Here is a 15,034-nt window from a genome sequence, read left to right as displayed (position 1 = left end):
AGCGCTACCTGCACTCTTAGCTTTCTTTGCATCCTTTATAGCTTTCTCAAGTGTTCTAACTTAAGCATCGGAGTATTCCCATCGGGAGAGCTCCCCGAGAATCCTTCACCTTCCTCTTCTCAGGTACCATTTGTCGCTAGCTAGGAGCCCGACATCCGCCAGCTAGGAGTGTCCGGATCGCGCTGCATCAAACTTGAACATGAACATAAAGTTATAATCAAATTCGAGTATATGCCAAGGCATACAAAGTTAAACTTAATTCAGATTGATTGCACCCTCTTCATACGAGGGAGAAAGAAAACAATAAGAAAGCAAAACTAAAGAAAAGATAAAATACAAGGACTACCCTATACTTCCAGGGCCAACACTCTCCTCCATAGGATTGTCAATGGGTCAGTTTTACACAACTAATTGAATTGTAATTAGCATTAGTTATATGGTTTTGTCTCGATTAGTAATTAGGACAGCTATGTTTGGTACTAGTACCATTTTTCTCTTGCAATGACCATCACTTAAATTGATATCTAGAATCACCTATGCACCATTAGGCGCCACATATGAAAGAAGGAGAAAACATTGTCCCTCCCTATTTCTCTCTCTAAAGTACCCCAATTTTTGGATTTGGTCCCTTTTTAATTGTAAGGATATAAATGCAATTTGAACAATTACTTTTCTATTCATTCAAATATCCCTCATCAAGCCTTATATTTAAGGTATTAATTCCCATTAATATTCATTGAATCCTATTTTTGACTAGTATATCCCTATTTTGGATTTTGGCCCATCTCTAATTATGATGGCACAACATGTAATTTGAACTACTACATTTCTCCTAATTCAATTTCCTCTCATTAAAATGCTAGTAAATGTGCACTGCTTTGCACGTGACAATTTCAAATGATAACAACAACAACAACAATAATTGTATTGGTGATTTATTGCATTTCGGCTTAAAGACTTGTACCAAATCTTTTTACTATATAGCTTATATATATTTTCAATTTATTGTGATAATTGAACTCAAGGTTCTAAATATCGATACGTCAGTAGGGGCGTATCAGGCAGTATCGATACTTTTTTTTTTCAAAACCGGTTCAGGGGCCGGTTTAAGATTCCTCCACCCCCTGAACCAGTCATAACCTTGATACACCCTCTATAGGGGCGTATCGGGGTGCTCCCAATATGATACGTATCAGGCGATACGTGTTGATTTTTTTAACCTTGATTGAACCATTACTTGCCTAGAGCCCGGTCATACTAATTGAATACTTGACCAGGATTTTAGGTTCATTTTCTACCAAATCGCTTATTTGTAAATAAGCATTGACTTGACCAACAACATGGTGACCTAGCTAATCATTCGATTTGTTTAGTAGGGTGATGGAATAGACATTAATTTTCTTTTTTAATAATTTTTGTATTCCATTTCCATCATTTAACAAACAAGATAGTGGTTTCATTGCTAAGGAAGTTTTAAATTTTGTATTTCATTTCTATTATTCATAAAAATTCTTCTTATTTATTGTACCTAAAAAACCGGTTTTGTTTCCAAGTTGATTTTGAATACATAAGTTTTTATACTATTAAAATTGTTATTTGCAAATTTAATTAGTGAAATTTTATGATGAGAAACAAAAAATATATAAAACGTATGATTCTATGAGAAAATGGAAGTTAACCTTAAATATGAAACTTAATGAGAGAGAATAAAATGAAATGAAAATTAGTATTCTATTTATAATTTATATCTTCATAATAGAGATAGAGAGAGGGACTATTTTAAGTCAAGAAAAAGTCAAAAAGCCTTAAAGATCTATTATCACTTTTTATAGATCCTAAGTAATTTGTAATTCATCTACAAATCAACATGTGGCTCCAAGTGTCTAGAGTAATTAAATTTGTCAAGCTAAATACTCCGTGCAATTTCAATTACAACTCATTAAGTTTTGTAATTTATAGATGTCTACTTAGACACATTGTGCATTATCAAAAAAAAAAAAAGACATGTTGTGTAGTTATTTAAGAAGCATAAAATAATTCCTTTTTTATCCTCTTATATAAGTCAACAAGAAATTAACAATGGAGGACTCAATTTGTTTTATTTTGATCTCATTTTAAATAATCAACAAAATACTTGTTTTGCCCTCAAATTCAAATACAAAAGCATTAACACAAAAGGAAAAAATACTTCTTATATATTTTCCAAAAACTCTAGGGCTTTTTAGTGATTTTCCAAAAAATAAGTCATTAATTTGTAAAGTTTTTTCTAACTTGTCTTACAATTGCTCCCTTGCCTTCTCTTGAGCCTTGAAATAATTGACTTTGAATTTTATCAATCTTTTTGGGGGTATGTTCATTTGAACATCATTTGAAATAGATGAATTACATTTTATTTTTTATTTTTTGCTCTATGGGGCTACTCATTGAGGTGGCCGACCCATTCCCCAAACCTATAACCCCTAACTTAGGTGCACGTGGGATTTGATCCAAGAGACCTTACTAACTAGCTAGTTGGCGCCTTGTAAATAGAATAACTCCATTCAAAATTTATTTGACATTGATCATTCTATCATCTTTAAAAACAATTTTCAATTTCCAACCATAAATTTTCTTCTTAATTTTAATTATGATGTTCAAAGCCTTCTTATCAACTAATCCTTGAATAATTGGGGCACCCATGTATTTTTCTTTGTTTGTTGATATTGAGATGCTCATAATCTTAGAAATCAATTTTTAAACCCTATCTGATTTTCTTTTTAGAAAAACAAACTGACTTTTTGAAATGAATATTTCGGATGAGGCCCACTTAAACATCTTGAGATTGAGTAAAAACTACTTATAAACCAATGGAAAAGCTAACTCAAAAACCATAATCAAAATTGTGGAACCACCCTCAAAATTCACATTTTAAAATCATCAAATAGTGACAATTGAGCATACTTTTAAAGATGACCAAATAACAATGATTTTGTTCAATATTAATTAATAGCAAGCGAGAGCTACATCTAGCTAAACACTTCATGAAATTTTAGTTATAATTCATTATTAATTAAAAAAAGAGATAAATACATACAACTAAACACTCGATGATGAAATTTCATATACATTTCATTTAAGTAATTTATTTAAAACAATCAACATAATATCAAATTTGTCCTCAAATTCAAATCTGAAAGCATTAATACAAATGGGCAAAATAGATTTAGGGTATTAATGCTTTCAGATTTGAATTAATGCTTTCAAATCTGAAAGCATTAATACAAATGTAAAATTCAAGAAATTCTTAGTGGTTATTCATACTTTTAAAAGTAGTATAGATTTAGGGTATTAATCCATATTATTTCATTGAATCCTATTGTAAGTAACCATATTAAAAGCATGTGACAAATAATAATTGTTTTATTTATGATAAAAGTAAAATACAAATTTAAAACAAAAAATGAAATTCTTTTCCTATTTGGTGTCAAGTCAACAATTCAACCTTTTAGGTCAAAATGTGCCAACCCTTGCTCCCATATTTAAATAATAATGACATTTGAAAATAAGGTAAAAACACACAGAAGTATAAAATATACAAGAAAATTAGAGAAAACATTTGGCTACATCTCTAATATTTTTTATTCATCATACCAAACAAAAATAAGTGTGACAAATAGGAATAAATTTTAGGGAAAATTCTCGATCAACACCTTGTACTTTGGCTCGAGTGACAATTTGGTCCCTGAACTTTAAAATGCGACAATCCAGTACCCAAACATTCGAAACGTGGCAATCTAATACATGCCGTTAGTGGACCGTCAGTTATGTATATCACATGACCTCATGTGCGACTTAATACTTTTGAAAATGTCAAAATCACCATTGGAAATAAAATATACTATTCATCATATTCTTCAATAGAGCCCAAGCTCTCTATCATAAACACCAAAACCCTTGCAATAGAGCCAAGCTCTCTGAAACAGAGCCCAAGTTCTTTGTCACAAACACTTGCAACAACTTTGTGGCAAAGTTGTTGCAAGTATTTTCCAATAACAGAAAATTCCAGGTTTTATACAACTTATTTTTTTATTTTTTTTAACTTAACACAATAATATTTTATTCCTATAGGTAAAATATAGGAGAAGAACTGAAAGCTTTGTCTTGATACTTGGATATATATATATATTAGTGATGGTGGCTAGAGACTTTTCTCTTTTTTCGTTTTTCAGATAAGATAATTACAATAATTAAAGGGAAACTTTTCTCTCAAAAATTGCTTTGGTTTTGGTCCGAAGATGATGAAATATTCAGAGAAGAAAGACAAAAGTGTTGTTGTAGGAATGAAAAATTTGATGGTTGGTTTTGATTTTAGCGGATGGTTGATAAAGAAAATTAAATGACACTTGAAGGGCATTTGTATATTTTCACATGCCACTTGGTTAAATGACAGGTACTAGATTGTTACATTTCGAAAGTTCGGGTACTACATTGTTGTATTTTAAAGTTTGGGTACCAAATTGTCACTCGAGCCAAAATATAGGGTATTGATCGAAAATATTCTCTATTTTTTATAAACATGAAAATATAAAAAATTTAAAAACATATTATTACTATCATCATAAATTGCCATGTATAAACTAATGCATACTTACTGATTGAAAAAATGTCAAAATGATGTTTTATTTAAAAGTGACTCTCCAACCTCAAACACTTGCGCTACTTAAATGGATAAAGAAGAGTGAAATAAAAAAAGTTGGGGCAAAAACAAAATGCCTAGTACCACTTTGGACAAACAAACATCGATACTAAATACATACCCGTTAATAATATATAAAGATTTTCCCTTTTTTATAACTTTCATTTTATTTTATGTCCAAAATGATAACTTTGGCAGATAATGTATAAGACAATTTTAGTTAAAAACACTTTGATTTATTAATGTATAAATTATTTATTAATTTACTATCATTTTTATTAAGATTATCCCGATTATACAATAATTTATAAATAATTTTACTGTCAATAATCAGTATAATTTCTATTGGGTCAGACCCGACTATCCCGATTAATAATCAGGATGAGATTAGGGTTAGGAATGTCAATAGGTCAGGTTTAATGGTAAATCTAACTGGACTCAACCAATCAGACATATTTAATTTTAGAATTGGATTAGGGTTTTTGACTTCTTTATAGTTTTAAAGTTTAAAATTTATTTACATGTTGATTTTAATTTTCCTTTTTTTATTTTAAATAGAAAAAGTGACACTTTAAAATCTATATACCAATTTCCCAACTTAAATTATTGGGTTTTAGGTCTTCAAAACGTAAATTGTTGACATCCCTACTAGCCTACTAGGACACCCTATCCCGATCCAGACCCGACCCACGGCTTTGTCCTCTCTTCTTCTTCTCCATTGCCGACCAACTCAGAGCGGAGAAACACAAAAAGAAAGAGAGAGAGAGAGAGGGTGTTCTATGAGGTGCAAATAACAGAGAAGCTTCGGACAGAAAAGAAAGAGAGCGAGAAAAGAGAAAAGGGGTGGGGGGTGTTCTATGAGGTACAAATAACAGAGAAGTTTCGGACAGAAAAGAAAGAGAGCGAGAAAAAAGAGAAAAGGGGTGGGTGGGGGGTGTTCTTGGAGGAATGGAATAGAGAGAGAAAAAACCGTGAGGAAGTGGGATCGACTGTCTTTCCTTCTCCACTATCAATCAAATCAGAGATAGGAAGCGATAGCTGGAGCAGTGTCACTGCCACGGACTGTCACAAACAGTCCCGATTCCGTCGTCCACCACCACTGACTTCACCGTTGTTTGCCAGAGACCGTCGCACTCTCCATTGTCTCCCTTATCGATGGTCATCGTTAGGTCAGTTGAATTGAACCTATCCCTGGCTTCCTTCTAGTATCAATGCCCGAGCTCAGACGTCCAGGCAATGTGTGATGGAAATTCTACGTCTGAAGAAAAGTATCTGCCGTTAATCAGTGACTAGCCGCCGAAGCCCTTATACCCGATACAAACGACGGCATCAAACGCAGTTCGAAGGCTACATCAGAAAGGTACCTGGTTTCCATCATTTAGTTCCTAGGTATTGCTTTCTCTGTTTGAGTGTTTTGATCTCAGGAATGTCTTCGAAAAAGGTTATCATCTCGTTTTTTTTTTTTAATAATTTTCACTCTAGCCAACAAAATATATAATCATAGTTTCAGGTAGTTTGAGTAATTGGTGTTTCAGTTAACATGTTTTTGTCTTGTTTTTCTTCTAAATTTAGTGTGCATGATTTCAGTTGGAGCCTGGTAGGGGCAGTAGTCTCGTTCCATAGTTAGGACCCGACGGGAGAGTTCAATTTGGAGATTCCTTGAGCGATCTAGTTCTAGATCCTTCTGGTACAGGTGACAGGGACGTAAGAGAGAGTGAATATTGTTACTCATTTGCTCATCTAACGGTTCTCATACCTGAAAATGGGAACTGAATTAGATGACCTAAGGAATAATCCCTCTTTCCATGTTAAGGAATTCACCAAAATTTGCAAGGCAGTCTTCCCTTTGTTCTCTATCTAGTTCTTTTGTTTTGGATTTTTTTCTCCTTTGGGTAAATGTCATCTGACAAGGGAGAGGGGTGCATAACACCTTCTCTCCCTCCCTCAACCTACCTAGACCGCCTTTCCATGGCTTTGGCATCACTATAAACCAAAACCATTTTCAATTCTAAAGTCGGAAGAGCCATCACTCCCATTTCTTGGAACATGATGGGTTGCGATTCCAATTCTTGGCAATGAAGTGAACCACCTAATTCCGCATAGCCAATTGAACTGATGTCAGTTTCAGACCCACATCTCTGTAATGACACCTTTACCCAACTCATTTTATGGCTTTTTTTTTTTTTTGGTTTTTTGGGTGTGCTTTTAGGTTATGTTTGGTACCATTGCTGTTTCCACCTGAAATGTTTTGGGGTGATCAATACAAATTGGCATACAACTGTTATTTGAGGCAGTTTATAGTTGAAACAGGCATACCTTAAAAAATGCATGTGCTGGAAGATGTTTGTAGAAATGTCAAATTCGTAACTGGTATGTGATGTGATAACACATCTCTTGCCAATTTGTATTGATCAACCCAAACCGTTTCAAGTAGAAAAAGCAATGTTACCAAGCATAACCTTAGTGCTTGGTACTCATAGTAGTAGATTGGTTCATATTTAGCCATAATTTGGGGCTGTTCTTCACATATAGGATTGAGTTCTCATTGATTAAGTTGTTGATCCAAGATCACCTTCAGGTTAGAGAATTTTATGGATTTAATGCATAAAACTAGGTTTGGCAATGAGAGAACGGGGAAAGATTAAGAGAAGAAGAGAGAAAAGAGGAGGGTTTGAGAAAACTGATCGTGGGGTTCAATAGAATTCTCACTTCTTTTATACTTTATGAAATAAAGGAGCAATGAGCAATTACATATAATACTTCTCATAAGGCGGCAACAAGATTTAGACAAAAAGAAATAAAAGCGCAGTCCAATAGCAGGTCCATAAACAAATAAAAGAATAAACCCAATGGCCCAAAGAAATAAAACATCACTCTTTTCTACATTCTCCTTCAAGCTTATCATAAATGTCAATCATGTCCAGCTTGCTAAGTGTTAACTGTAGTGAAGCTTTTAATTATCCAAAAAGAAAAAAAAAGCTGTAGTGAAGCTTTAGGAACTCTCTTTATGAATATAGCTGCTCACTACTGATTTGTCTTCACAAAAGGAATGCAAACATAGGCATCGCCTTTTCCTGTATGAAATGCTGATCAACTTTGATATACTTGGTTTTATTATATTGGGCTGGGTTGTGATTTGTGAGCAATAGTGATTGCTGCCTTATTATCACAACATAGCAGTAAGGCATATGAAAAGGTACACCTAATTTTCCCAATAAAAGGACCCCAACCATAAAGCATCATATATACCATGTGCCATAACTTGATACTCTGTTTTGGTACTTGACCTTGCCACCACAGACCACACTTTGTTTCTTACTCTTCGAGGATACTATATTTCCACCCACAAAAGCACAATACCTTGAAGTAGATCTCTTATCACCCAGAGACCTACCTTAGTCTACATAAGTCTATACCTCCATCTTCAAATGGTTATGTTTTTTATACAAAATTCCTGTACTAGGAATTCCCTTTAAGTAAGCTAGAATCCTATCTAGTGCTGCCATGTGTGCAGTACGATGAGCATGCATGTACTAGCTTACAACACTAACCACACAGGAGAGATCTAATCGAGTCATACAAAGGTAGAGAAATCTCCCTACAAATCTCTGATACATGGCACAATCCTCCAACAACTCCCCTTAGTAGCACATATCTTATGTCCAGGATCAATAGGAGTATCTACTGGCTTCACACCTAACTTCCCTATATCTTTAAGTAAATCCAACACATACTTCCTGTAGGAGGTGTAAATTCCATGTCTGTATCTAGCCACCTCAGTTTCAAGAAAATAATGTGAATTACTAAGACTTTAGTTTCAAACTCTGAAGCTAAGAATTGCTTTAGTTGAGTAATTCCATCTACATCGCTTCTTGTCACCACAATATCATCTCTCAATTTGTGTGTCATCCTTGCACAGGGGCCATGCTAATCTTCTCTATATCGTTCCAATTTTATCGGATGTCTCGGAGACATCTGATAAGAATAGTAATCAATTGCCTAGTCTTCTTCACAAATAGAGTGTGATCAGATTGAGACTGCTTAAAATCAACCCTCTGCAATGCTTTTCTGAACTGGTCAAACCAAGTATGAGGTGATTGTTTCAAGCTATTCAGTGCCTTCCTGAGTTTGCACACCATACCATGATACCATCCTACTTGTCTGTGTAAATCCCTGGCGGTAAAACCATATACATCTCATTAAAATCGCCATTTAGGAATGTGCTTTTCACATCAAACTGCAATAGTGGCTAATGACACTAGGACATCAATAGACAGCATTTTTTGCAATTGGAAAGAAAGTCTCTTCGTAATAAATTCCATTTGGTCTGTATGCTATCTTTGCTACTATTTACTAACCTGGCTCTGTGTTTTTCAATTCTACCATCTGGTTTGTATTTTGTCGTGAACAACCATTTACAGTCAACTGGAATCTTTTGCCTGAGTAGTTCAACCACCTCCCATGTCATATTTTTCATCAAAGCACCCATTTCAGCCTGCATGGCTTCTTTCCACTCAGGTATTGTTATAGCCTTAGTTACAGACCTAGGAGCTTGGAATAGTAATAGTGGAAATGGAAGCCAAGAAAGAAACATACCCTGGAGAAAATCTATCATAAGAAAGATAAGAGGACACCATAAGCAGTAGATGAAGATGAGACGTTCCTTTTCCCATTCCTAAGAGCAATAGGATGGTTAAGGTTAGAAAAGGAAGCAGGAGCAGTGTTTCCAGAAGGAGCAACATCAGAAACAAGGAGTGCACTACTACTTGGATCATTAGCATCTGGAATGCCTTGAAGAGGCAGTAATACAACAGGAATGCCATCAGAACATTCATTCTTAGAGGAGATGTGAAGTGGCTGTGATGAGACGGGAGCAAACATATCTCCTCTTCCTCTCATACATCTGTACTAATTTGTATGGACTATGAAATGGCTTTAAGAATGGGAATATGAAGAGGTATATCAAGGTTCTTAAGGCTTCTCTCTATTTCTCACTCCCTAGGAATAATAAGGAGCAGACTCAAAGAAAATGACATCCATGAACACATACCTCTTCTTGGTTATAGAGTCATAACAACAGTATTCTTTTTGATTTTGCATGTATCCCAAGAAAATGCATTTTACAGCCTCGGGCTGCAGTGTGTGAAGCCTTCAAAGGCGTCTCTCTAAATGACCCGTTAAGAGAGTGGCAAGTTGTGCATCAGAGTGTGGTTGAATAGTCCCCTCCTTCAGAAGGTGTAGTCAAGCTGAACTTTGATGGTTACTGTCAGTTCATATCAAATTTTGATGAAGTCGTACATGAGTTAACTCGTGGAGACGTGTCAACTTGCAAATCCCTTCCAAATGTGAGGTCTTCATGCAACACTGCTTAAAATGCTATGGTTTTAAGTGGAGGGTAAAGCTTCCAACAATGATCCTTGGTGCGTTTTGGCTTCTTACAAATTACAATAATCAGACACCACTTCTCCTTTCTCAGTGGATGTTGTCTCACTCTTTTTCCCTGCAGATACCTGCAAAGAAGAATAATGCAAAGAGATCGATTGTTCCCTTTTCTCATACTACTAGTTTTTTTTTTTTTTTCAACTAATAGATTTTTGCAGTACTCTGACCCATATCTTCTTAGCCATGACTATTCTAAGTGGTTACTGCTATCCAACTTCCCTGTAGTAATCTTAGTATTGACATTAACAACTGAATTTTATCAAGGCAGAAAAACCCAACTAGGGAAGCTAGCCTCAGCCAACCTCAAAACAAAGAAAACCCTAGCCAAATTGGCCTGAATACAATTGATCCCTTGTATTCCCTTGCTTAGTATTGATATTGTTATCACTCATACTCATGTAATTATTGTTGTTAGATCTGATTTCTTTTGAAGCAGCCATACTAGTCACAGTAAACAACAATAACAACACTGATTACAGCCAACCACTTTATGTCTGCCTATAGGTTCTCAGAGATAGGTAAAAAGAACTATAACAATCTTGCATAGTCTAGAAATAAACTTACTAGGGCTGGTGGCAAACAAGGGAGGGGAGAATGCAAGGTGCCAACCAGCTGGTTGGTAAGGTCTCCTGCTGGTCGTAGGGGAGACTTGGGATTGAATCCCGCCTGCACCTGGGTTGGGGGATGGGCTACCCCTGTTGTGTAGCCCTTCAAAAGAATAGAAAAAAAGGGAGGGGAAAAAATAACACAACTTCCTCAAAACTCACTCAAATTGCATGACACCGCTTTTGTCCTCTCTAGAAATATTAAACATACCAAACTATAGCAAACACTGGCATTCTCATTTCCTAAAAACTTGCCAAACAGTCTTGAAAGCTGGATATGTAATTGTCACATTTTTTTTTTTGATAATTGTAATTGTAATTGTCACAAATTTCTTTCCATAAAATAGATAAAAATATGTAAATGACTTCTGATGGCTCTGAAACTTACATGAAAATGTGTCTAAAGAGATCCACAAACCACCTTTACCTTCTCATGTACTGTTGGCCATATAGCCTGCTGATGTTAGCCACTGGTGATGATGATGGCAGCAGTCAACGAAGATTCCCTTGACCAGAACTCCTTGCTACTTCTCACATTTATCTAATTATTTTGATGTAGAAATAAGTCGAAAAGAAGAAGGAGAGAAATGAGAATGTGTGGAATGTGATGATCTTTCTTGAGAATCATGCTCTAATCATTTGTGTTTAAATAATTGATATGACAAAATGCCAATGACTACGTAAATTGAGGAGGATGTCACTATGTCACCCGTAGAATTAGAGTGGGATGGGCATATCTGGAGTCTTATGTGATAGATGAATACCACTTAGATTGAAAGGAGAATTTTATGAAACAATTCTAAGGCCAACCATGTTTTATGGAGCAGAATGTTGGACAGCCAAGAAACATGTACAAAAAATGAGTGTGGCAGAAATGTGTATGCTGAGTGAGAGGGATTATGGGAAAATTAGAAAGGATAGGGTTAGGAATGAAGTCATTTGAAAGAACCTAGGAGTAGCTCCAATAGGTAATAAAATGAGAGAGTAGACTAAGATGGCTTGGTCATGTGCATAGAAGACCACCAACAGCACCTGTGAGAAGAAGCGATCTATTGTGAGCTGAAGGGGCTAGAAGGGCCAGGGGTAGACCAAAAAGGACATTGTGTGGTAATTAGAAATGATTTAAGTACCCATAATTTAACAATGGATATGGCTTTAAGAATGGAATGGTGAAACAGGATTCATGTAGCCAATTGCCGATCCCATATAGTTAGGATAAGGCTTGGATGATGATGATGACATAGATGCCCCTGTTTTTTTGATCAGTCATAAAACCCCTGTTATGTCTTAACAACACATATGTACAAATTTTCTAGGGTCTGCCAAACTCCTTTCTAGACTAGGATCCTATTTTAGTTCAAAGAAGACTCAATAACTCCTAAACTACTATTTATCCGATGACTCTTTAATACTTTAAACATAAACCAACTATGACTATATAAATTAGCCCCCATTATTGGACCCACTAAAATTGTAAAATAACAAAAATATCCTAAGAGTGAAATTCAACCTAAATTCTAAGTACCATCACTGTGCTATACTAGGACTGGTTATGAGGCCTCTTGTTTTTAGAATTAGTCCTCAGGGGTGCTGATTGATTCCTATAAAATTCACATTCATTTTTTTTACCGAAAAAAAGAGTGCCATTTTATACAAGAGAAGGTTATAGCTGGAGTTCTCTTATCCTTCATCAAATATGAGAATCAATTAACTGATTTATTCACAAAAGGTGTTGTCAAGTCTAAACTAGTTCAATAACTTAAGCAAGTTTGGTATGATTTACATTTTTTTTTTTGGGGGGGGGGGTAGTGTTAATCATCTCATGTGAAATAGGTATTTTTATCTATTTAGTTTTTCAATATAAATAACAGTAATGAACCTAAGGCCCTAATCTTTTTGTCTCCCATTACTGCTTTATTTGTCTCCCATTCTCTCTCACATAGCACACTATGATCCATTAAACTAGCTTTCAACTATTTGTTTTAATGTTTCTTCCTTGTGAATCTTATTGACCTTTTTATGGGGGGTATTTTTTATTGATGCTAAAATTTTAGCCATAATTCCCATGTCCAAGCATTTATGTTCTATTTATATAGGGTAGCAGTACAGAGTACAAAGTTGTCATGGACAGCTCTGATGATGAAAATAATGATGTAACCAAGGAACTCTATCACAATTCAACACTCAATGGTACAAAGTTTGTAGAGGAAGTACTCACTGGTCAAAATGAATATTGCCGGGAGAATTTTCGTATGGATAAGCAGGTCTTCTACAAGTTGTGTGACCTTTTTCAAGCTAAAGGTCTACTACGCCACACAAGTAGAATAAAGATCGAGGAGCAGTTAGCAATATTCTTGTTTATAATTGGTCATAACCAAAGAACTCGTGCAGTTCAAGAACGCTTTCGGTACTCTGGTGAAACCATTAGCCGGCATTTCAACAATGTTTTAAATGCAATTATGGCAATTGCTATAGATTTCTTTCAGCCTCCAGTGTCTGATATTCCTCCAGAGATACTGGGGGATGCCAGATTCTATCCATATTTTAAGGTAATGTGATAATGATCAATTTTGTCTGGTATGTTCTTTTTGGAAGTTAAATTTCGCTTGGTTTACATTCTCCTTTAGGATTGTGTGGGGGCAGTGGATGGAATACATATCCCAGTTATGGTTGGTGTTGATGAACAAGGTCCATTTCGCAATAAGAATGGATTCCTTTCACAGAATGTATTGGCAGCTTGCTCATTTGATTTGAAGTTTCATTATGTTCTCGCTGGCTGGGAAGGTTCAGCAACTGATTCACGTGTATTGAACTCAGCACTCACAAGGCGTAATAATCTTAAAGTACCTGAAGGTATTTTAAACCCCAGACAAAATTGAACTGTTTTTTTTTTTAATCTTTTCTGAATTAGTTGGCAACTTGGTATATAAGATCTTTGATGATGTAGGTAAATACTACCTTGTTGATTCCAAGTACCCAAATATGCCAGGCTTCATTGCTCCATACAATGGTGTTCGCTACCCCACAAACGAAATTCCTGGCATTTATGCACAAGATGCAAGAGAGCTGTTTAATCAGCGACATTCAATATTGCGAAACGTCACTGATCGCATTTTTGCTGTTCTGAAAGAACGCTTCCCTATTTTGATGTCAGTGCCTCCCTACCCATTACAGACTCAAGTCAAGCTAGTTGTTGCAGCATGTGCAATACATAATTTTATCCGAAATGAGAAAAGGGATGATTGGCTTTTTAAAATGTATGAACAAGATATTGAGCCACCGGTAGAAGAATCAATGCCACAAGTTGAGGTAGAGCCAGTGGCAATGATACCGTTTGAGACCCAATCTTCCGAGTTTGTCTTCGCAGAGGGACAACTAGAAGCAGCTTCACAGTTGCGTGACGCAATTGCAACAGAGATGTGGAGTGATCATGTGCGAAGTTTATCGATCATGTAGTTTGTTTTCTTTTATAATTTCACTAAAGTTTCGAGACTGTTCTGAATATTTATTTTGATAGAGCAATGGTAATTCTGTTGAATACAAATACCCAAATACATCTGTGTTTAACTTGGCGAAAAAAATATAGAAAAATGTTTGATCCAAAAATACCGCAACAAATGTTTCTGTGCAATTTGTGGAGAGCTCGAGAAGCTAATCCATAATTTAGAGAGTACCACTCGAAAACTGGTGCATTGGTCTTTCGAAAACTGTGTTGTGAGCAAGGTTCAAAGTTTCGTGATGTATTGGAGCCTTTCCAATATGCCCCTACAGGGAGTGTTTCGGGTTGGTGAGTGGTTCAGGGGGTAGACCAGCTTTAGACTGGCCCCTCTGAACCAGATTCTTAAAAAACAATACCAATACAGGCCGATATGCACTATATTGATATTTTGAACTTTGGTTGTGAGATTTGGACAGAACAGGATGGTTGAACTGCTGCTAATTACTTGATCCAAAACCTGGTTGGGATCAAATCCAGCTTGCACCTGGATTGGGGGGTTATGGGTTGAGGGATGGGCTATTCCCGTTGTGTATCCCTTCAGAAGATATCAGTAACCCTTCTGGGTCTCATTTAGGCTGCATTTGGAAACGATGCAAATGGAGTGTAAATCCCGGTTCACTTAAATTTGCACTCTGGTTCACTTTTGCTTGTGTTTGGCAACATTATATTTATGCATAAATGACAGACCTAATGCATATTTACATTTATAATAAAATGTAAAAGTACATCAATAAAAAAGAAGTAAATTTGCATTCAAGTGGACTTTTGATAAAAAAAAAAGAATATGCTTTATTGGAATTCATGTTTGCATCC

The 15,034-nt window shown here is 35.5% G+C and overlaps 1 protein-coding gene and 1 pseudogene across 2 annotated transcripts; one reads left to right on the top strand and one right to left on the bottom strand.

Annotated features, from left to right (window-relative positions):
• The first annotated feature begins 5,325 nt into the window (after positions 1-5,325).
• LOC104591244 (nuclease) lies at positions 5,326-14,266 on the top strand. Of its 2 annotated transcripts, none has more exons than XM_010250052.3 (4): positions 5,326-6,035; positions 12,819-13,271; positions 13,350-13,575; positions 13,670-14,266. In XM_010250052.3, exons 2-4 carry the CDS (start codon positions 12,846-12,848, stop codon positions 14,176-14,178), a joined length of 1,161 nt encoding a protein of 386 aa, XP_010248354.1. In that variant the 5' UTR covers positions 5,326-6,035; positions 12,819-12,845; the 3' UTR covers positions 14,179-14,266. The 2 variants fall into 2 exon arrangements, with proteins under 2 accessions (XP_010248354.1, XP_088758230.1); XM_088902104.1 differs by having other exon boundaries at positions 5,924-6,064.
• Positions 8,556-8,648, bottom strand: LOC148801094 (U6 spliceosomal RNA; annotated as a pseudogene).
• Positions 14,267-15,034: the final 768 nt, after the last annotated feature.

This window comes from Nelumbo nucifera, chromosome 3 (assembly GCF_055504915.1).
Source record: "Nelumbo nucifera cultivar China Antique chromosome 3, China Antique-T2T, whole genome shotgun sequence".
Taxonomy (NCBI): Eukaryota; Viridiplantae; Streptophyta; class Magnoliopsida; order Proteales; family Nelumbonaceae; genus Nelumbo; species Nelumbo nucifera.
The sequence above is the reverse complement of the archived record's forward strand: the minus strand, read 5'-3'. Positions and strand labels throughout refer to the sequence as shown.